General features: G+C 38.0%; 2 protein-coding genes across 2 annotated transcripts in view; one reads left to right on the top strand and one right to left on the bottom strand.

Annotated features, from left to right (window-relative positions):
* Positions 1 to 8,517: 8,517 nt before the first annotated feature.
* LOC141442423 (uncharacterized) lies at positions 8,518 to 16,073 on the top strand. Its single transcript, XM_074107404.1, is given in 7 exon segments — positions 8,518 to 8,705; positions 9,455 to 10,152; positions 11,086 to 11,281; positions 12,174 to 12,402; positions 13,555 to 13,805; positions 14,671 to 15,520; positions 15,523 to 16,073. Coding segments are annotated over 7 exon segments (2,637 nt in total). The 5' UTR covers positions 8,518 to 8,529; the 3' UTR covers positions 15,760 to 16,073.
* A 252-nt stretch (positions 16,074 to 16,325) lies between these two features.
* Positions 16,326 to 24,061, bottom strand: part of cpx (synaptic transmission protein complexin) — a 46,067-nt gene continuing 38,331 nt past the window's right edge. The window contains exons 2-3 of the mRNA XM_074107399.1: positions 23,772 to 23,904; positions 16,326 to 21,657 (exon numbers count right to left, since the gene is read on the bottom strand). Of these exons, the coding sequence (XP_073963500.1) occupies positions 21,584 to 21,657; positions 23,772 to 23,904 (207 nt within the window). The 3' untranslated portion in view covers positions 16,326 to 21,583. The remainder of the gene's footprint in view (positions 21,658 to 23,771; positions 23,905 to 24,061) is intronic.

Here is a 24,061-nt window from a genome sequence, read left to right as displayed (position 1 = left end):
AAGTATAATGAAACGACAACAACTATAATGTAAAGTAGGTGTTTGGACCTAATTGGAGCACTGGCTGATTTGATTCAATTTAGATCACTTCAGTTAGCCAAGAGTAAGCTTAGTACTTAGGGGTTAAATTTAAATATTCTTAGATCAGATAGTTTTTTTTACTGCCCAGAATGTAAGCTTAGTAGGTACTTAGGGGTTACATTTAAATATTCTTAGATCAGATAGTTTTTTTACTTCCCAGAATAAATCATAAAGATCATAACTCTACTTACCGCAGAATTGGACAAGCTTATTTTTTTCTTTTGCAACCAGTGTTAGTAATGGTCGACGCTTTGGCGCACTCAAATTCATTTTCTTTTTAGGGTTCCGTAGCCAAAATGGCAAAACGGAACTCTTAGTTTCACCATCTGTCTGTCTGTGTCTCGGAGACTATCAGCAGTGCTAGAAAGCTTTAATAATTTTGCACGGATATAATAATGTAGCAACTATGCCGAAAAAACGGTAGAAAGAAAATATAGAAAAAAACATTTTTTATGGTACCTCCCATTATAGACGTAAAGTAAAGTAATGTGGGTTATCATTGGATAGGTATTTTAAAGTCAGTTATTATTAAGTATCTACTAAAACAGTCATGGAAGAGCCCTATGTTCCAGAAGAAAGCCAAATTTTCGGAACAAAAATTAAAAATTATAATAAAATACGTGTTTGTAGTAAATTATAATTTACTACTTCCGATTTATTTCCTTATATTCACCCAACTTTACCTATATCTAGATGCCAAATTTGAACTTTCTAGGCCATCTGGAACTGGGTTAGAATTTTGGTCTATAGGTGAGTCAGTGATAAAAATGAAGATTTTTGGATGTTAATATCTAAATAACCGTTTGAGGTGTGTTAATGAAATTTGGAGCGCATAATGTATATCAGAATTCTCAATAAATGAGCCAAATTTGTGTAAATAGTTTTTGAGTTATGAGGGAGTCAAAAGTGGCTCCAAATGGTTCGGGTAAAATTACATACGGCGCTGCTTGCCAGTTCTGTTAGCTTGAACTTGGCATGACACGCTGCCGCGTGTCTAGATCTAAGGCGCGATTATAAAGTTAATGATTAATTATATCATGGACAGGGATATTTGGAAATAATTCCGATCCGCATTGGCGATCCCTTACTTCAAATAGCGATCTCTTACTTAAAAATAAAGTTGTGTTAAATACTTGTGATGTATAGATATCATTTAATAATAAGCAAATTTACAAGGAAAACAATAACGGCTAAGTTTTCTTGAGGTTAATTAGTAGGTAGTTTAAGAAGTAAATAGCAGCCTAACTGCATGCAGCCTATCTATATAAAATACCTATAGTACCTACTTTATTTAGAAAATATTACTTACTTGATTTTCCGATTTGTCCGACACGCTCTTGGCCAGTTTTTAAAATTTTTAGCTGGTTCAATTTCCGGGTGAGAAAGGAATTTTAGAACTTCTTTGAATGCAAATTTCTTTCTTTTTAAAAACAAATTTTTTTATAGTAACTTATTCATTAAATTATTAAGTTGAGTTCACCAGCATTATATCTGTCAAGTGCAGACACGTTAGAATAGAGTCGTATCAGATCACGCTTGATGTCAGATATACTGTACATACCTACCTACACATGCACGTCCAAACAAATATTCGCGTTTTTTGCTAGTGGGATGTGAGTAGATTACAGCTGGTCAACTGTAACAACGATTTAATTTGTGGGAACTCCAGCAAATTCGCGAAATCCCAGTTAAAAAAAAAATATCATGGGCAATTTTGAAGGCGGCCATGTCTCGCTTAGCGCAGTCCTTAAATCTGAGCAAAGGTCTCCCGACGTTTCTCTTGGCATTGGCCAATGCGCCGAGCAAGACATGACGTGGTAATCGAGAGGGCTCCATTCTATGCCCACACCCCTACAGCCCTAGCCAACGTAAGCGTCTCTGTTTGAGAAGATCGATTAGGCTAGGCAGCTGTGCAATTTCTAGAACCCTCTCGTTGGTGACCCGGTCTTGCCATGAAATACCCAGGATCCTACGCAGACAGCGCATAAAAAAACCGGCCAAGAGCGTGTCAGACACGCCCAAGATAGGGTTCCGTAGCCATTACGAAAAAAATCAAGTAATATTATGTGCGTTACAATACAATTAAAACACTTACTACTTACAGTCTTAAAATCTATTACCAGAAAAAGAGCGTATCGTCACGGCAATTACTCCTTCTGTTGAGAAGCGCAGTTTTTCGGCAATAACTCAAAAACGGTATATATCCGATCAAGTTAAAACAAATTTTCGTTGAAAGTATTTATTAACAAGATTGAGGGGGGGGGGGGGCACAATTTTTGCTACTTTGGGAGCGATTATTTCCGGAAATCTTCACTTAATTAAAAAAGTTTTATTTTTGTAATGTAACTATACAAAACTAAATAGCGGCTTTGACAAGACATCTGTACTCCAAATTTCATTGATATACATCTTGTAGTTTTCGAGTAAAATGCCTGTGTCATACGGACTGACGGACAGACAGACAGACGGACTTAACGAAACAATAAGGGTTCCGTTTTTGCCATTTTGGCTCTAGAACCCTAAAAAAAACAGAAGACTGCCAACGAAATTTTCTAATTATTACGTTCCTTGACTGGGAAAATTTGACGGAAAAACGCACAGATTGGTGCTGACGTGTATTGGAGGGTCGGAAGTATTGCGATGAAGCCTGGCTCAAGGCACTTGCTGACAAGAGACAGAAACGACACCAAGGCGGTTCTGCACCAACATCCGCAGACTTCTCTTGTCTGGCCTGTGGGCGAACATGTCGTTCTCGCATCGGTCTAGTCAGCCACCAAAGACGTTGTGCACATGCAACACGCCAAAATTCGCCTGGAACAGACGCGTAGGCCTGATGATAATGAAATATCATGGGACAATTGACACCATATTGACGTAGTCCCAGTCCCAAACTAAGTAAAGGTACTATGGGCAACGGATAAACATACTTACCTTTGATACACATTATATTATTATTATTAAACATCCAAGATCCGAGATCAAACATTCGTATTATTCATACATATATCTTTTCTTCTTCTTCTCAAAATTGCTTTCATATGAGGCTATTACATATAATTTTAGGTATGTTTTACAAATAATGATTCAACCGCATCACATCTGGAGGAGCCCAAACTGGGTTTGATTTGGAAATGATTTTTATTTAAAACAAGTGACTAGGATATAATGATGTGATATATTTTTAGAATTGACTTAGTAAGCCCTTTCATTATATACCACACACAATAGGTTTCAGAACAAAATGTTCATTTTTCCCATACAAAAAAAAGATAACGTCATAACTCCTCTTCCTCCTCCTTTTTTTGGTTTTTTTTTTCGTGCAATGGGTCAAATTGATTCATATGGCCTAAAGATCAATCGTTCCGATTTTCATGCTTTTAACACCATGTGCAAAATTTTGCTGAATTTCAGGGCGTACCGCTAGCACTAATACGCAAGCGAAGCCGTGGGTAAAAGCTAGTTTACCATGAGATGCTGATTCGACTGTCACGGTGTAACGTGACACTGCGCCGGCGCACCATCACGTCCGCGTCACAAGGCCGGAGCTGAGGAATGCACAGGGCAAGCAGTTTCGAGTTGCAGGCATTATAAGTAATAGGGTATTTTAATAATTTACTAACTAGCTGTATTAAACCGCATAGCACTCTATAGGTCTATGAATAAGTTCAGAGTTGCTCAGCAAACTATGCTATGGCTTATGCTCGAGGTTACTCTACAGGATCGAATCAGAAATGAGGAGATACTAAATAATTTATTGAATCAGGCGTTACTTTGTGGAGGTCCATATAAATGAATTTAAACAATTACTTTGCTCACCCGCGTCCTTATGATAGCTACGCTTAAGAATCTGGTAGCATGGTGTACGGTTGTGTTGCTCTGAAGATGAGCTCTGGTTGAGTTCGAAACGCATCAGTGTAGTGTGGTGGTGGTGATAGATGGGTTTGTGTGATTTATGTGTGTTCTTACAGCGTGTAGGTGGAGGAACTGCATGAACACGCATATCTTGCATAAGCGTAGCTACATAAGGTCGCGGGTGAGCAAAGTAATTATTTTACGTCATTGAGGAGATACTAATAACGAGGGTCACCGATATAGCCAAGCGGATTAGTTCGTTAAAGTGGAAATGGGTAGGCCATATAGCACGGAGAACAGATGGCCGTTGGGGCCGAAAAGTTTTCGAGTGGAGACCGCGGATCGGCAAGCGTAGCGTAGGACGTCCACCAACGAGGTGGACGGAGGACATGGGGAGCAACTATGAAATTCTAAAATCGAAGTTTTGTCGTGCCGTCCCTCTCACTCTTGTATTAAATGATATTAGCGTTAGCGGGACGGCAAGATTAAGTTCGAATTTTGGTTAAAGTTGCAGGCTAACGATGCATGCAGGCCGCTTCTCACCGAAGCCACTGGAGGCTATAGAAGAGGCCTACGTCCAATAGTGGACGTCCTACGGATGATATGATGATGAAAGGGCATGGATTACAAATGTAATTTAGGTTATAAAAGTCTCGAACCTATGACTCGGCTTGAGAGGCCATAGGTTTTTTTTTCCTTCTACCCTCTGACATGATCAGAGCCTATGTTTACTAAATCTCTTGCATACCAGTTCTCGCTTTTGCTACCTCTCGTACTTTCATTCAACATACTGTTCTTTCTTTTTTTTAACCTTCATATCCGCCCTCTCTTCGGTAAGCTGTAAAAGCCGTCTGAGGCTAACAGCAACAGTCCGTTCGAAAAAAAACCTTCATATCTTTCTTTCTTTACGTGGGTGGGATTCCCATCTATTCTAGCTAATTATTCTTATTCTATGATTTATTGGGGTAGCAATTGGGGGGTTCTTTATTAATTAAATAACAACAATTTAATACCTTATTAACTATAACAATATCTTATCTTATCTACAATTACAATATCCTATTAACTATTTCTTATTCACTACAACAGTGAGAACTTAGGGTCTAGGGTCGCCACCTCGCCACTGCGGCCAACACTGGCCAGACGCCGGAGGCCATAGGTTAGACCACTAGGCTACCATGACCTTTTCAATGTTCCTAAGGTACCTAATTAGTATACCTGGTTATTGTTATAAAGTACCTGGGTCAATCAACTTTTTAACCCGCGACGCAAAAAGAAGTGTCTCTGTGTCTGTCTGTGGCACCGTAGCTCTTAAACGGGTGGAGCAATTTGAATGCAGTTTTTTTATTTCAAAGCAAGTTTACTAGCCATGGTTCTTAGACATGTTTTATCAAAATCTGTTCAGCCGTTTTTGAGCTATTGAACCTTGAAGTGACAAAGTCGGGAGTTTACCAACTTTTTGTTGGTTAGGTTAGGGTGCGTAGCTTGTTGCCATGGTAATGTCTCCCGAGTTACTTATTAAAAGTAGGGGAGACCGAGGAAAGTTGTGACAAAGGAGAATAGAGACAACGTCGATTTTTTGGCGCTTATTACCAGCTAGCTTAGCTTAGATTCATCGAAGAACTAAAGTCACTGACATAGCTGGAAAAATATGCAAATTGAAGTGGCAATGGGCAGGCCACATCCCTCGAAGAACAGATAACCATTGGGGGAGCAAAGTCCTCGAGTGGCGACCACGAACCGGAAGACGAAGCGTTGGCTGGCCTCCCACCAGGTGGACTGACGACATCGTGAGAGTGGCGGGAAACCGGTGGATGCAAGTAGCGAGTTGCCGTTTATTGTTTCGTTCTAAGGGGAAGGCCTTTGTCCAGCAGTGGACGTCTTCCGGCTGATGATAAAATAAATAAATAAATAAATATCATGGGACACTTGACACCAATTGACCTAGTCCCAAACTAAGCAAAACTTGTACTATGGATACTAGGTAACGGATAAACATACTTATATAGATAAATACATACTTAAATACATATTAAACATCCAAGACCCGAGAACAAACCTTCGTGTTATTCACACAAATATCTGCCCCGGCCGGGATTTGAACCCAGGACCTCAAGCTTCGTAGTCAGGTTCTCTAACCACTTAGCCATCCGGTCGTCCAAATGATGATGATGATGATTACCAGCTAGCGAGCTCGCAATAGCGCGCGTTAAGTATTTAGTTCGAGCACAGAGAGCAAATAAATATTTCATTTCATTTTCATTTCAGAATAACTAGATAATAGTACTACCGTAGTACTACCGCGGTTCAAGTCTCGAACTGTCAAACGTGTTACTACTCTCCTCTGTCACAACTCTCCTCGGTCTCCCCTATGATTTTATGGGGTACAAAGCCACTTAAAGTTAGGAGTTGTGACAGTTTTAAGGCAATTCCTTCATGGCTCGTATCATAAGCATGCTGATACATAGAATTGCAAATATTTTTCTAAGAAAGTGTATCACTGGTGACTCCTGCCTGAGTTTTGGGACAGAATAACATATACTTAAAAGTTTATTGTCCCACCTACCTATATCTATATTGTGTAAGTACTAATTAGTAGTACAGGGTGTCCAATTTAGTTGCGCAATGCGGATGTGACGCAACGCCTGTATAAGGCCCGGCCGTGACAACAACTACAGCTTAAGTCTTTTTAAACATTTTATGACTTTACATACATTTTGAGTTATATCCTCGTGCGGCCCAATGTGTAATAGAATGTACACAATAAGTTCAAGGGAATTAGGAATCTATGACAATGTAACAAAGTAAAAAATATTTTGTTTTTCAATTGTTTTACACCATGGCAGTTTGACGGCAGTTTGACTTTATTCTCGAAACAATTAGATTCTAATGAGGGCTATCGCGTATGAATTCGCCGCTAGAGGCGCTAGTGTAGCGTGAGGTCTCCGGAATGTCAAATCTCATAGTTTTTGGGTGAGCTACGCGGGTTTATTTGTAACAAAAATTGGGACATGACACAAAGTTTTTTCCGAACAAAACGGGACTACACAAGACTGTAGTTGCTCGATATTTTTATGGTACGGTTTTAAGATGTATTAAATATGATTTTAATCTAAACTTTGTTTTCACGCCCGTAATAACAGACTTTGAAAGCCACACTTAAAAACCTCACGCAACAGTGGCGCCATCTAGTAAGACAAAAAACGATAGCCCTCATTGCTTTGACAATTTTTTTCAAAATATTTATATGGTGGGCTTCAGGAGGCTATGTATATTTTGCTAGTGGGCGGGATGACTATTAATAGGCTCAAAATGCATTCGAGGTCATAAATCTATTTTTTACCTTGCCTTTATTAGTAATTTTATCAGCAGATTGGTTTTGTTCGGTGCATTTATAAAAAAATACACATTCCACTAAGACAAATGGTTCAAACTCTTACCTCCTAAAGTTCGTACGTCGTTATTCTGGACCTTGCGTTATAAATGCACGTTAGGTTAGTGGCATGAAGGTGTATAGATATTTTTGAGATATCGTTAACGTACCTACCCAGCAGTGGGACATGCATAAGCCGAGATTATGATGATGAGTTTTTTTGCAGAAGAACACATACATATGTTAGCTAATAGCTTTCTTACACGTTTAATAGCGAGTTAGGAATCAAAGATTAATATAGTTCATTGAAATGTAATAATCAAACTCTTTATTTAGACAATATAGTCCATGTTATAAGTATTAACAATATCAATAATAAGGATCATACTATATAAAATTTAACTCTTTCTTTATTTTCTACCAAGTGCTCGTCAAGATTTATAATTTAACCAGCACTTGGTATACTATTATTAACTAGTACAGTCACCTGCACCAATATCTGACACTACAAAGCGTGCATGAATATCTGATTCGACTCTATACCACGCGTCATATAAATCTGCCTAAAAGTTCATTACTTAATTTTTTAATTTATTTTTATTTGACGACCAGATGGCCTAGTGGTTAGATAACCTGACTACGAAGCTTGAGGTCCCGGGTTCGATTCCCGTGTCGGGGCAGATATTTGTATGAAAATACGAAAGTTTGTTCTCGGGTCTTGGGTGTTTAATATGTATTTAAGTATATATATGTCTATATAATTATAATTTATCCGTTGCTTAGTACCCATAACACAAGCTTTGCTAAGCTTACTTTGGGACAAGGTCAATTGGTATCAATTGTCCGGTGATATTTATTTTATATTTATATTTATTACTCAGTTTTGACGCATTTTTGAGATACATTTTTTATGCGCCGCCTTTACGTTACTCCCGGATTGTGTTCGAATCGCTTAACTGTATAGTGCCTATTCAATTATTGGAATTATACCTTTATAGTTTTTGTGGTACTAGTCGGGGCAATGAACTTTTAGACAAAGTTAGGCGGCGGAAGGTATACTGATATATTTTTGCACGCTTCGCCGTGGCAGATACTAATGCACTTATTATCATTAGTCATTTCAATATTTCACCTATTCTTAAAACTAACAGCAACTTTTCACAAACTGCCCTACACTACACTAATAAAAGTAATCGTCTTTCACGTTTGTGTACTCATTCACAATGTCACGGCCGCCGTGTTTAGTTTTATATTTTCTTTATTTGCTAAGTTTGGTCGGCGCTGAAACGTTCAGTGTTAAGATAGAGACAGAGAATCATGTGAATATAGTCGACGCTAAGTTTGTTAGCTTTACTATAGAACCCAAGTTTTTGTTTTTAAGAGGCGAGAAAACTACGGGGTAAGTTTGCTTGAAATATACAAAATATTACTTCATCTTCTTCTTCTTAGAAATGCGAAAGTTTGTGACTATTTATGTATATGTTGAGGCCTTAGTGCAAAAGGAGTGTGCGGCGATTTGAGATTTTTATATTTTACTGATTGCCTGATGAAGTGAACAAATATAGATTAATAGTGTTTACTCGTCGGAATTTAAAAAAAAACCGAAGTCTCTAATATGGGGGCCCCTCTTTTGTGGAAGTCCCGGGGCTGTAGCCCCGGGTGTCCTCCCCTAAATCCGGCCCTGGTTGTACACTAAAACGGGTGGACGGATTTGGATGAAATTTGGTACATAGGCTACTTTTAATCCCCATATTCCCACGGGATCGGGATAAAATCTCGAAATGAAAACTCGTCAAATTTTACCCAGCTATTTTCAATGCTACGTCAATGGGAATCACGATGTAAAATTTATGGGAATTCTCATGAGAATTTATTAAAATTTCGCTGCACGAAACTTTTTAAAGTTTTATTTTTAACTGGGCATATTTAAGTATATAAAATGCATGCAGCTTGATTACTATATAAATCTTAGTATGAACATCGTTCGTTATAAAAAATATTATTCCATATGAATATTATTACATTATTACAAAAGTTACTATGCCAAATGAGTGTGTTTCAACTAAATAAGAATCTCCTTTTTAGAAGTTGATTAAAATAGGAAGGCAATAGAAACAAGTTTTTTTTTAATAATTTTTAATTTTCCAGCCAAGAATCAATATGCATGGCTGCATCGCTTGCTCCGGCATATCTTCGCATTGCTGGTCCTTCCACGTCTCACCTGACCTTCCACAATACCAGCATGACCTTAGATGACCTGGATACTGAGCTCCCAGAACCTAATAAGCAGAAGAGGCACTTATTTCCTCAAATCGATGACCTTAATTCCAATGAAGACGAAGGTCTTCTATCGAAATTAAAGAAATCAAGTCAAAAATTAAAGAAGCCAAAAAGAACAACTAAAGATGTTGAGCAATCAGCGCTGGATTCAAATGAAAGCCTTGATCTTCTTTCAAAATTGAAGAAGTCAAGTCAGAAACGAATGAAACAGAAACCAGATAGCTCTGAATCTGAAAAGTTACTTGAAATTGACAGTCATGACAGTTTACTATCAAAACTAAAGAAGCCAAAGAGTGGTGGATTACTTAAGCTTAAACGATTTAAAGATTCAGAGGAATTGACTAATGATCGTTTGAAAAGGTCTTCTGCGGTCAATTTGGAAGTAAGTCATAGGCAGTGGAGGAGGTTCGTCAAATGGGCCAAAGATACTGGCTTTAACCTTGTGTTTGCTGTTAATAATGGCGAGAAGACTGAGAATGGGATGTGGGATCCCAACCCAGCGTTGAACATGTTAACGGTGGCCGATAGAGATAAAGTTGGGGATATTTTCTGGCAGTTGGGCTATGGTGAGTATTATTTATTTTTAATAAGAACGATTCTAGATATAGTGCCTCAGGAACAAATCTAATCAACTTAGTTATTTGTAGGCTGGCGTTTAATAGCAGTTATAAGTGATATTTTAGTATTTTTGTGTTTATTTTTTCGCCCTGTGATATAGAATAGAATAGAATAGAAATATGTTTATTCAGCCAACACATCATGACAAAAAAATAAAAAAACACATTTACAAAATGATAAAGAATACAAGAACAAACAAATAATGATGTGAAGCCGAAATGGTCTCCACTCAGCGGTGCCGTATACGGGTCACTGGTAACATTTTAGTAATATTTTTTCATCATATTTCCGCGTAAGTGTCTTAACATGCAGGCTAACTTGGTTGCAACCCCCAAATAAAACCCAAGGACCCTTTTTGCGTACTTATTATGCCTTGGCCATTCTCATTTTATTGCGCACCTGTCTAATTACCGTACCCCGTTTTTTGTCATGCAAAAGCGACACGACACTGCAACTGAATGCACATCTTGAAAAAGGACGGCTGCCATTTACAGTTATCTGTGCACTCAAGTCTAATTACCGTGTCACTAGTGCGGTTAAATAGCGGTACGGTAATCAGACAGGTGCACTATAAAATGAGAATGGCCAGCCTAAGAGTGTAATTAATGAGTTTGATGTATGCGCTACACGGGTGCACCTCCTGAGCTGAGTAGCAGCATCGACTAATTAAAGCCCTCAGTCATCGACTTCAGGATTCTAATAGATTCTCGTTCGTAATTCCTTATTTACTTCTCTTACTATGGCACATTGATTGTTAACAATCACAACTCAATACAATGTATCTGGATGGAAGTCACGAGGGCACATCCCAACATTCCCAACACAGATATATCACTTCTATCATAAAGTTCATAAACCAGTCTATATAATTTACGTTCCAGAGTGCACCAACCAAACCATAGAAGACTATCTGAACGACCTGCAAACCCTCCGCGTGATGGTGGACACCTTTGCAGACAGGAAATGGAAGGTTGTGGGGGGAGACATCTCCAGATGCTTGCAAGAGGAGTCCAAGAGTGACTTCAGGGATTACATCACCCTTTCAAGCGAGATGATGGATGCTGTACTGCTAAATGGGTAAGAACTGACACAACACCACCACCACCACGAACAACAAAACACTACAATGGTAACACAAACCTGACACAGCTTTAAACCTACAAATAAATGTCCACTACGAGAAGTACATATTTCACATTGTCATCACCATCATCATCATCTCAGCCTATATACGTCCCACTGCTGGGCACACGCCTCCTCTCCGAATGAGAGGGCTTGGTCCGTAGTTCCCACGCGGGCCCAGTGCGGATTAGGAACTTCGCACACACCATTGAATTGCTTCGCAGGTTTGTGCAGGTTTCCTCACGATGTTTTCCTTCACCGAAAAGCTCGTGGTAAATTTCACAACATAATTATATAGCTATATACCTATATATATATATATATATATGTCACTGAAAATTGTCAGGTTGGTGCTGGATAGGGGCCAGATTTTATGTAGTGGAACTTGGATAGCGGGGGCTGCATAAGTGAGAAAACTTTATTTGTGACAGCAATCGGTTTCAAATAATTTATTACAAGCTTTTATTTAGTTTCACCTGTCCCGTTGTCTGTCTGTCTGTAATCGAATCTTGCAAGTTAAAATCCAACTTCCAGTAGTCATATTACTTAAGTTGAAATTTGGAACACTTATGTAAATCGTGGGACAATGCAATAATCCAGTAGTGACATCCTGGTACTCGTAGTCCAGCCAGGATCGTCTCCGCAGGACGGAACTCTTCAACGGTTAATAGCATCGACTTGAAATTTGGTATGCAAATGTAGTTTAGGTGACAATGCAAGTACAGTCAACAAAAAGTACAGTCAGCAAAAAAAGCTTGTATTAAAAATGTTTTTTTTTATGGTTAGGTTATTTGTCCAATTTGTTTTTGATTTTACCATGTCTCATCAATATCAATATTGTCCACAGCAACTCCTCCTCTCGTGAACTCTCCCGCATGTCTGCCCCCCAGCGTCTCTCCCTTCTCCAAACCCTCAGCACCTCAACAACCCCCCTCTGGCTCACGGAATCCCCCCAGCTCCTCAGCGAAGCCGGTCGCGCCGCAGACTGGATCACCAGCCTGGGATACTCTGCGAGGAATGGGTTCACCGTGCACTTTAGAGAACTGATGGAGAATGAGCTGTATGAGCCGACTTTGGTGAGAGGTTTTAGATTTTTCTACTTAGGACTAGAGTCAGAACTCCCGTGGAAGAATAAAAAAATGGCTAGCTTTAGAAATTTCGAAATATTTCTTTTAAACTTTCTAGTTAATTTGGTTTAGGCTCCGTTGTCTGTGAGTCAGCGAATTAGTCAATCACGTCACTCTTTTACAGATTTAGATATAAAGCAAAAGCCAACGAGACAGAAGAAAAATATTAAAAAAAAAACAAAAAACCCGACTGCCAAAACTAAAAGGAAGAAAATAAGTCTAGTGGTCTAGAACTCTGTTAAGTAGGTAATTTAAGGTTCACAGTCGGGACCCATTACTAAGAGTTTTTGAGCGTCACGATTTGAATCGGTCCCGACTGTTGAACTTTAAATTAGCTACTTAACAGAGTTCCAGACCACTAGACATTTTGTTCCTTTTAATTAATTTATTGAATCTCCCTTTAACTTCTTCCTTTTAGCTTTGGCAGTCGGGTTTTTTGTTTATTTATTTTTTAATTTAATGTTCTATTTTACACTTTTTTAATATCTATGTGAAAACGGTAGATTAAAAGTATTATAATCCATATATATTTAGAATGGGCTAATTATTAGCTTTCATTTGATACCCATATTGTTACAATACAAAATATTTTTTTCGTTCCTCCGCCATATTTTTTTTTCGCAGACGCCATATTGAAATATTATATAGCCTATGTCACTCCGATAGTTATGACGAATCCAATGATACCTCATATGGAAAAATCCGACTAGCCGTTTAGGGTGCAGCGAGGACCAAATAAATGGACATACATACCCACATACATACGCTCGAAAAACATAACCCTCCTTCGGGCAGTCGAGTAAAAATATCAGTACAAATAGGTATCAGACAAAGATGAAGTTTATCTCGTATCGTTGTCTTCGCTTTTAGATTGGTACGAGTATGTGATCGATTCCTAGACCCCGAAATACTCCAGTTAATTAATTTATTCTTACCCGAATCCCTACAGGCATTTAAATAGTTTTATTGGGGATTTCGTGTGACTTTATTATATATACTGTAGTTGTCTGAAATAAATGTATATTAAATGTTTCTCCCTCCTCATGAATTTATGTATGTTCTAGTTTTAATATGAATTATACTTACTTTAACCTCCCCCAGAGTTTCTACATGGCGCTCCTCTATAAGAACTTAGTCGGCGAGCGTGTACTAGATATCACAATCGACAACTCCGAAAGCAACACAGCCCTTTTCGCACATTGTACATCGCTGCGTCACAAGGCAGTGCCCGGAGCAGTCACCCTTTACGGAGTGAACATGGACAGCGAACCGGCGAGATTCTCCGTGAAACTGACGAAGAGGGAAGAGGGTGGTGACATCATGCAGTTTATATTGGGGCATGATCATAACGGGTGAGTTTATGCTTCCCTGATACTTGTTTAAGGCCTTGGATAAGGCCGCCTATTGCTCACCTTGTAATTTTAATAATTTGTTGTCTGTATCGCTTACTATGTCTGGTGTACAATAAAGAGTCTTTGTATTGTATTGTATTGTTTGTTGTGATTATATCTTTTACACCGGTAGCTGTCAAATTGATGGTCCTTAGGGAAATGTTCGGTTTACAATTGAAAATACAAACTGAGACATGGTGCACAGATAAACCAGAAAAAGAGACCAGCGCTGGGAATCGAACCCAGGCAATCCGTGCTGCGTGCTATTTATAGGGTTTACCCTACACCACCGCTGGACAGGAGTCTAGACACGAATATCTCCTATGCACACATATCTCAGGTTGCTTTTTCCACTACGCTACTTAAGCAGTAGCACTAGTGACATCTAGGTTTCGTTCTCATCGAGAGACGTGACATTCTTTTGGAACTAACCGCTCACCCAGACAAGAGATGTCGCTGCTAAGCAATCAAATTATGATTGGTTTTTTGATCTTTTTTTAATTTTTTGTGCATCCATGTCTCAGTTTGTATTTTCAATATGGTTTCACGGGATACCCAAACTCCAAAAAACCAATCATAATTACAATTTCGTGCCTTTCTATAAAGGCAAGTTCAGATTTGATCAGTAAAAAAAAATCGTGCTGCTCTTAATAATTTACCTATTCAATAGTCGAAAAAAATAGCTGCCCAGTAGTTTTGGAGCAATACACAGGTTTTCCACACTATTGAGTGGTAATTTCGAGTGTGTGATCTGATGGTACTACTGTTTTGATATATTTTATTTACAAGAATTGCATACGAAACATTTTTGATTTCTCTTTTCCAGAAATATTGTCGTGAACGGTCGTGCCATGTTCTACGAGGGAGACATTCGTCCCGTGGTCAAACGGGTGCTCCCCTACAAGACTCTTCTCCTCAACCTACCCCCTAAGAGCTTCGGTTTCTGGGTCCTTGCGAACACCAAAGTCAATGCCTGCTATGACGATGAACAGGTTAATGCCACTCTAGTCGAAGCCAAACCTGTTGATACTGATGAAAATAAAGAAAATAAAACTGATGTTGTTGATGAAAAAGTAAAAACAAAGTCAAATGTTGATGCCAGCGATGAAGAGACGAAGAAAGTGAAAAGATCAATCAGCTTAGATGATTTAGATATTGATCTTGCTGGGGTCAATGCTATCGATAATAATGAAGCTTTGGAAAATAGGATTGATAGCATAAATAGAGGATTAAGAGAAGTTCAAGGACTTTTTAGTAACAAGAAAGTGCCTTTACGTAGAGTCAGACGTCAGGTTTTAGACGAAGACTCTGAAATTAGAAAGAAATTAAGGAGACACGGATTGAAGAAATTTAAGGAAGATCACAAATCAATTGGTTCAGGCATTATTGAAAAACTAATGAATCTCCCTAAACTGGATTTGACAAAAAATCTAAAGGAATTGAAATTAAGAAAATCACCGAAACTTAATAAAAACAAATTGTCTAAAAGAAATTCTAGAAATTACAGAAGCAAAGCAGATGATTCACAGGAAAATGAAACCGATAACTTTTTAGCAAGACGCAAGCGAAGTTTGTTTACTCATGACAACAAAAAACGTTCAGGAGACACTTCAGAGAACGACATTGATTCAGATAGCAAACAACATTTCATTTTGGCAAATTCTTGCGTAGACAAGAAATGATGAAGGAAGAAATTGAAAATCATGATGCCAACGACGATAAGTCGAATGGAGATGATGCTAATGATGAAATTGAGATAAATACCAAAATAACTAAAGATGATGCGGTATTTCAGATAACCGAGAATGCTGATCGTGGCTTGCTAAAGAGTACCTTCGAGAATACACTGTCTATGTTAGAAGAACTTAATAAAAACTTGAGCAAAGTTTGGACAGCTTTAACCTTATTGGATTAAAATTAAAAGGAAACTACTTAAAATGGTATCATCATCATTATCATCATATCAGCCGTAGGACGTCCACTGTTAAACATTATGCTTGCCCCTAGACCTCCAGTTGCTTCGGTTGGACGCGGCCTGCATCCACCGTGACTTTGTCCCTCTCGTTGATCGTTGCTGCGCTTGCCGATCCGCGGTCTTCATCGAAAAATCCAAAATCCTAATCTTAGTGTTGTGGGTTAGCATAATTATTTATTACTGTGTTGTTATAGAGAAAAGTGATTTAATATTAAGATTTTTATACTTTTGTAAATAAACGAACTGAAAATTAACGCATTGTTTATTTCAATTTCAACATAGTTGGATCTGATATCTGGCTTAATTACCTAGTAATGTTTTTGTCTTACACCTGTATAAGTGCATTTCACAAACCTGTTTCTTTCATCTCTCCTTTTATTTTGTTTTCGCCACCTATTTACTTCAACATGTTTTTTTTTATTTCATTGTATTGATTTGTCGTGTTCAAAGGAACATATTTGTATTGCATTGTATTGTAAATGGAGCGGAGTAGTAAAACAACAGCATGGTGGTACAATGTAGTTATTTATTATTTAACAACATGGTAGATAGATCATTTTCACGCTCACGCACTGTGCTCACATGAAAATGTCTATCTCTAAACTTTATACAATAACTAATAAAGGACCTCGGGAAATAAAATAGCTGACTCAAAACGTGGTAGCGAAGCCTCGACTACGTGTGAACCGAAACTAACTGCGTCATAATGACACAGAACTTTGGCAGTTATTTTTTACAGCCGACAGCATAACGAAACCTAAATATATTACCAATCAACAACGCTGTTTCACAAAAGCTCAATTCAATTATTAATTACCTAAAAACAGTTTCAACAATATTAACCCCTTTTTTTCGTTTTTCATCCATAACTCTAGTTTAAAGGTAATTGTTGATCAACTACTTGTAATCTTCTTTATAACAATACAACGCCGGGCTGAACCACGCAGCGGCCGGTCGAATTTTCCTTTTTTTTTCGTTTTACACTTTTTTTTTGTTCATACAGTAAACTTGCGATTTAACACTAGATGTCACTAATATTAAAAACTAACGTTTTATAATGTGATCTTATATTGGCCAATAATGACTATCCTAAAACAATCAACACGTACAGTCAAAGAGGGAAGCAAGCAAGAACCTATTTTTAGATCACAACTATCGGCAGAGAACTGACACCTGCCTGCCTCCTTGACGGTACGGTAACGTATTGCAAAATTTCAACCATAAATAATCCTGAAATAAAAGACATTAACATACAATATAGAGAACATCTTTTAAAATAAATATAAGCGCAAAACTTCTGTGGCACTTTACAATCAGTTCTTTGCTTTAAAATTCTCTCTATACTGCGAGAAACGTCTCAGAACATATAACGTTTAACATACATATATACTATATAATCTATGAGTAAGGGCGTCAGTGTTAGAAGCTCTTGTGTGTGTGTGTTTATGTCGTTGTCTCTAAATTCATCTATTGCTCTATGGTTGCGTTTCCCGACTGACAATCTCTCATTGTCATACTAACGTAGAACATTACGATCTAATTACAGTGCAACAAAGATTTTGATGAACGTGACAAAAAACTGAACTAACACATAAAAGTATAGTATTGATTTGACAGTGGCGCCCTCGTGCAAACGGCACCCAACTTCATTAAGATCTTAGTCGCACTATAATTATTTGAAATGTCAATCTCTTCCCTTATTTAACTTTAGCAGGTGTTTTCAAATGATTCATCAATCGGACATCCCTTTAGTGCTCAAAAGGAGACACATTAATAACATTATTATCAGTAAAAACAGTATTTATATCGAAATATATTTGAATATATAAGTATATAGTACTATGTTGTACTGGAAACACGTTATGATAATGTTATACTCCGTTCCAATTCGAACTCTATTAAAGGTCAATGACTTCACTAATAGATACAATTCAATATATCATAACATTTGTAACTACATATTTGACAGTCATAGAATATTGCTACTGTGTTAAAGTGATGTTAAATGTGTACTTCTTCGAATTTCTTGCCTTTTTTCAACCCCCGATGAATACAAAGGTGTGTTATTATGTTGTGTTATATTGGCTATAGATCCCACTTAGCAGTTAGACTAAACTAAAGTAGTATCTTTGAAATCGATTGATTCATGCCCGTTTGAATTGGCATTTATATTCTGACGCAATGATAAAAAAACATCGTTCTACTTTAGCAGATGCTGACAGTTCTGTTATATAGTGGCAGATACTAAGGTGAAGCATCGCCGAATCAAACGTGATGTTGTAACGTCAGTCTCTATAGGGTCAATCACCACGTTCATCTAGTCTTCTGAAACGGAGTGTATAGTTCAGTCTAGGGTATAAATATCTATACAGCCATAACGTCAAATATACCTACGTACATATACATCGACTTTATGGCTAGGGGCATAAAGTAAAGGTGTATAGAAATTTTTGACCTCTTCGTAATAATGTTATTAATGTAATTATGTATGTATGACTTTGACTGTTCAAGGCAAGATTCAATGTCATTAATGTGTCCCCCGGAAATCTAACTCTAGTCCTCTAGTCCAACTATCATAGGTTCATTATTAATAAATCGTTAACAAGGTATTTTTTAAATTGTATAAGTCTACTATTTCATAACTCCTCTAAGGAAAGAACAACAGTGAAACGCCTCCTGGCAGGAACATGGCTTAAAGGAAACTATCACTTTGAAAGAGAAGCCTTTTTGGGCCAAAAAGTCACACCTCACGCCTAAATGATCTAACGGAACATATGTAAATAGACAACAATAATATAGTAAATACATAATATTACCCTGAGTATGAAGTCATAAGAGCAATACCTAACTGATTGAGGAATCTATAGTTGGTCGAAATGCGGATCTTAACACATACTAAATGCATGAAAAAGAATTGTATTTATGAATAAAATACAATTATTACTAGACTACACATCTACCTTGTATAAACCTCTTTATAAATGCACTATATTCTTTAATATAAAAGAAAGATATCGGTAGGTATAAGTTGAATGCGGTGTGCAAGTCAGTATTATGTTCGGTATAGTTTAGAGCTAGGAGTTTGAAAGACTTAGTGGGTGTTCAATGTAAGCACATACAAATGTATAGATAGTTGTTGGCGCCAGTCTAAATACAAACGTAACCTTAACTCCACCGTAACCTTAGCTATAACTTGGTACTTTATATTGGACAGAAATTAATGTAACAACCATTTGATATCACCCAAATTCCTTCAGTATTTGCGCAGTTAAGCATTATACTACTTACACCATATAAACTATACATCGAACATCGAAAGCTTAATATACAGACACAGATAGCCGCAGCGTCACATGTTTAAAAAAATAAAACAGAATACTTATTGAAGAGAGAATGACACGAAACACACCGTAAGAGCTGGTAACACTAGCTTCCGCATGCACGCACGGAGCTCTGCCCGGACGCTCGTCTCGCTTTTACATTAGTGACATTAATAGTGAACCCAAATTGTCTACATACCAAAATAATCCTCCAACTATCACTAAGCTAAGATAAACGGGAGTCAACAACGAAGAGTACAGGCTAAAGACGTACTAGCTACTATTAGATCGAAGATAGATGTAGACAAGGGTACTATAATATATTTACGATAGCTTCTTGATATAGAAGTGGCAACTAACACATAGATACGAGGATAGCTAGATAGATTGAAGGAAACATTGGTCGCGTCAAAATGATATCAAAATCGACAGGTCCGACTGAATCTTAATACTATTATTGTTTATTCCAAATAGCTACGAACAACCTTTAACTATGATTGCCATGCACATACAGAACTACCTGTTGTAATATGATAAACCTAGGCTAGTCACACATAAGTTTAAGTTATACATTATCAAGTTAAGATTGTGAAGTGAAATTGCGAAGAGTGGACGGGTGCTTATAATAAGCCGTGCCCATCTGATCGTCCGAGATGATACGAGTAAGTGTGGGTACACGTCCGTACGCGTCTATACGCGTCGGTACTCGTCAGTACAAGTTGGTACGCGTTGGTATGCGACGGTACCCGTCTGTATATGCTGTACGAGAGCTATGTCAGCTATGCGTGCTCGAAATTAGGTTCTATCGAAATAAGCTATGAAAATATACATATGTGTGCAGTAGAGTGCAAGAAAATATTTCGAATCTTATACATCAGAAAATAGAGTAGCATTCTCGATAAACAATCAGAAAATTATTGTTGTATTTTAATATTTACATGTGTGTGTATATTGAATAGTTATATACGATTTGATTTCGCAATAGATAATAAATGTAGGTATAATTGACCAGAATATAGTATAGTTAATAGAAGCGCGGAAATGAAAGCTAAACTCAATCATAGGACAGTTTACATATATATATACTAGGAAGCTTGCGGCTGTTATTCCGAGCTGATGAGTCGTTCTTGTGATAAGTAAGTGGATGTACATGATGTGCTTATAAGATGGAGTAGACCGATCGTCAGTCTGCCAGGAGAGACGAGAGACAAGAGATGCGAGTGAGAGCTGAGTCGAAGAAGCTAACCAGAAATTGTAAAGAGCGCGGCGGCGCCGGTATGGCGTCAGTTTATTTATTTATATATCACAGCTTTTGACGATAACAAATCTTTTGCATTTGCAGCTTTATGCGTGGAGTTAATCGTTCGAACAACCGGCTCCGTCGACCGTCGGTCGCATTTCGGCACTTGTCCTCGTTGGTCGTCGCTCGAAGAATTCGCTCTCACGGGATAACCATTATTACTAAGCATTAGAACATCGATAAAACATGAGGACGTCCCGCGTGGCCGCGGAAAGACGCCAATGTGGCCTGATATCTACAACTTTACTTTACATTAATCTAAACGAACATCGATCTTACATTAGAGGCATGCAAACGGAACAGACGACGGCGGTGAGCCATCCGGTCAACAATGTATTGTACCTATTATTATGTTCGATGTGGGTTTTAAGGCTAGGTCGATTACAGGTAATGTACACGAACAGAACACACGGACATATAGACACAACAACGAACGCTGAAGCACGCATGCAAAAGATTTAGAGGCAAAAGTCGAAGGGCGAGAGCCAAGCCGGAATTTGGATGAAAACAAATATCACGAGGACAGAAATACATTGTTATTTCAATGTAACGCGGTTAGAAGACGAGAGAAGATGGAAACACAGTCGAGTATTGAAACAGCTACACGCGTGCTAAGTCTTCCTATATATTACATATTTTTCCCTCTTTAATAATACATCGTTTCGTTCTAGTAGTATTAATATTATTTCCTCTTTACACTTAAATAACAATATATCACAAGCGTCAACATATAAAACTGGTAAGTTTCACACTTCACACGCGCCGCGCGCATGACGTACGCACGACGCGCGCACGACGCTCGCACGACGCTCGCACGACGCGCGCGCGACGCTGCAGCGATGACTTTTTGACCTTGCGGAAACGCGCTTCGTTCGTATTACATCGGCTGTGTCGAGGGACCATTAACTTTTATGAATGTATAAAAATATTATTGCTCATTATTCAAGCACCAACGCGCGACTAGCCAACTACACTCCGAAAAAATTTAGAATTCGAATCTCTCCTACTTTGAGCGCGAATGTACCGAACGAAATGTGTCGTCGGGTGGGGGGGAGGGGGGCCGGGGTGTGAAACGTCGTCGTAACAATGACCTTAGCTACATCATGTATTCGGTAATGTAATAATAAAGGAGGCGCCACGCGGCTCACTGCAGCACGCACTTACTCTCGATCTGCGACTTTAGTTCGTTTACTTGTGTTTCGATGGTGTTTTTCAATTCTGAAAAGTTATAAGAACAAATTAATTATTTTTACTTATTCGCAGGCATGAGGGGTGTGTGCAAACCCAATAACCCAAGCCAAGTCCTAAACCAAAGTCGATCGATTTCGTAGGAATTTAGAATTTAGATGTTTTAAATACTGATACTTTTTCAACAGTCAATTATTTCGACTTATCGGGTTAGACCATGCAACGATGCAACGCACCCCTCACTCATCTACGAGTAAACACTTCAAAAACCATACACAAGGTAGCCTTTTTAGGTGCCTCAACAAGGTAACTCTGAAACCATGATACAGAAAGATAATGCTGCAAGTAACCCTGTCATCGAGTTTAGTGACAAGACTGCATTCAAGTTTCAGATATGTCAGTATTAATTCATCGAAATGGGCTACTCTAACAGCCTTATTCATAAAAAATCCTTAATTGAGGTTTGATCGGTCTGTTACTTAGCAGACTGATTAAGCTTGTTAGACGGTTGTCAAGAAGTATGATTCAAAAACGCTTGCTAGCAGTCTGCTAGTTGTTGAGCTGCTGATAGACGGATTAGACGCGTTATGTTGGCCATCTTGACAAATCAAAGACAAAAAATGGCCTCATCGATAATTTAAAAAAAAATTGACAGCAGTGACACCAAATTAGCAGGAAAAAAATAAAAAGCGAGATGTTTGTTTTCCCGCCATTTCTGTACCTAAATGCAAAAAGCCGTAATTATGTTAATCATCCTATTTTTTTTTTCCATCAATAAAAATATCTTCGGTATGATTTTTTGCACTTGCTAAAGTCAGCTGTTCAAATTTGTGGCGGCCATTTTGTGACTAAGCATGGAGATAAAGGAGGGTCTACGGTCCTCTAACTTTAGCAGAGCCTTGATTGATTGATTAGCGCTAACAGACGTTTATGAATCATGTTTTTTAGCATCGGGCCTTCAAGGAGCCTTCAAGGAGGCTCTAACTTTTTATGAATAAGGCTGCTAGTGTATACACAAATCAGTAAAGTTGCCGCAATATAAATCCGGATGATTTTAATCAGTGGTTGAGCGAGGACAAAGTTGTTTCAAGAATATTTTCATTCTCACAGACGTCACCTCTTTAACGCTTTGAATTTGTCAACTTCAATTAAAATGTTCTTGAAAATCGTTAAGTGTAGCAAAGCACTGGTTAAAATTTGTATAAAATAGGGTGGCGATGACGGGTTGAAGGATTTGTTCATAATTAGAATTTAAAGATTCTAGAGCTCATTAAACGTAATCTTATTAAATAAGTAAAGTTTGTTAAGGTATATCGTTCGCAAAGCGCTAAAGAAGCACCTCAATTTCAGCTTGATCAAAAATGCATTCGTATAATTATATCGTCCTAAGTTGCATTCCTCAACCAATTCTCATGAAATTTTGTGGGCATGCTCGATAATTATTTTTTTTATCAATTCTGCTTATGGAAGTTTTAAAAATTGGGATTTGAAAACGTAAAATGTATAATTATCATCAGGGGTCGGACAAAAAGTGCGGATGACGTAAAAATGACGTAATCTTGCACACAAGATGATGTTTTTATTTAAACTTCCGTGTGACATGTAGTAACAAAGTAGCATTAATGAAGTAACAAAATAATCGTAAATAAATCAATGGAATTCAGTGAATAAAATACATTTCATATCGTTTAATAAAGAGGTTGATATATGTTCAAAATGTTTATTCCAAGGTCATAAGTTATTAGCTAGATGTTAAATCAGTATATGTTTTTATCAGTTCATCATGTCCTGTCTCGGAGAGACGTGCAATAGTCAATTTAATACATTCATAAATTAACAATAGTTCATTCAATTATATTCCCGAAAAGTGATAATTGTTTATGAAAATTAAAAATACTATTTGAAATCATCCTATAAGTGGTTTGACGTCATCGGCACTTCTTGTCCGACCCCTGATTATCATATTCAAACCATTTCAAAAAACTGACGAGGTCTGCAGCTAACTGAGCTATTAGAGTACAGTAGGGTAGTGACAAGTTTAGTAGGGTGGTAGCAAGTAGAACAGTGGTGTTAGAGTAGTAGCAAGTAGTTCAGTAGGGTAGTGGTAAGTGTAGTAGGGTAGTAGCATAGTCTTCTTGACTCACTGGTAAATTCATCCTGATCCTCGAGCTCGGCCTCCGCCGCGAGCTCCTCGGGCGTCTTCTTCTTCCTCATCAGAGGGTTGTCCGGCTCTTGCTGCTGCTGCTCCACGACCTCCTCCTTCTTGGGGATTTTGTACTGGAAGCGGAGAGGGGGGAGGTTAGAGAATGACGGAATGAATAACTTTTCGTTATCGCGGATAAAAAATATTTTTTCTTTATTATATTGTAAATGGAACACATTGAAAAAACCTTTGAAAGACTTTCTTGGGAAAATAGTGTGATAGTTTCCCCTT

This window comes from Choristoneura fumiferana, chromosome 25 (assembly GCF_025370935.1).
Source record: "Choristoneura fumiferana chromosome 25, NRCan_CFum_1, whole genome shotgun sequence".
Lineage (NCBI taxonomy): Eukaryota > Metazoa > Arthropoda > Insecta > Lepidoptera > Tortricidae > Choristoneura > Choristoneura fumiferana.
Note: the sequence above shows the minus strand (reverse complement) of the source record. Positions and strands in the feature narration are given on the sequence as shown.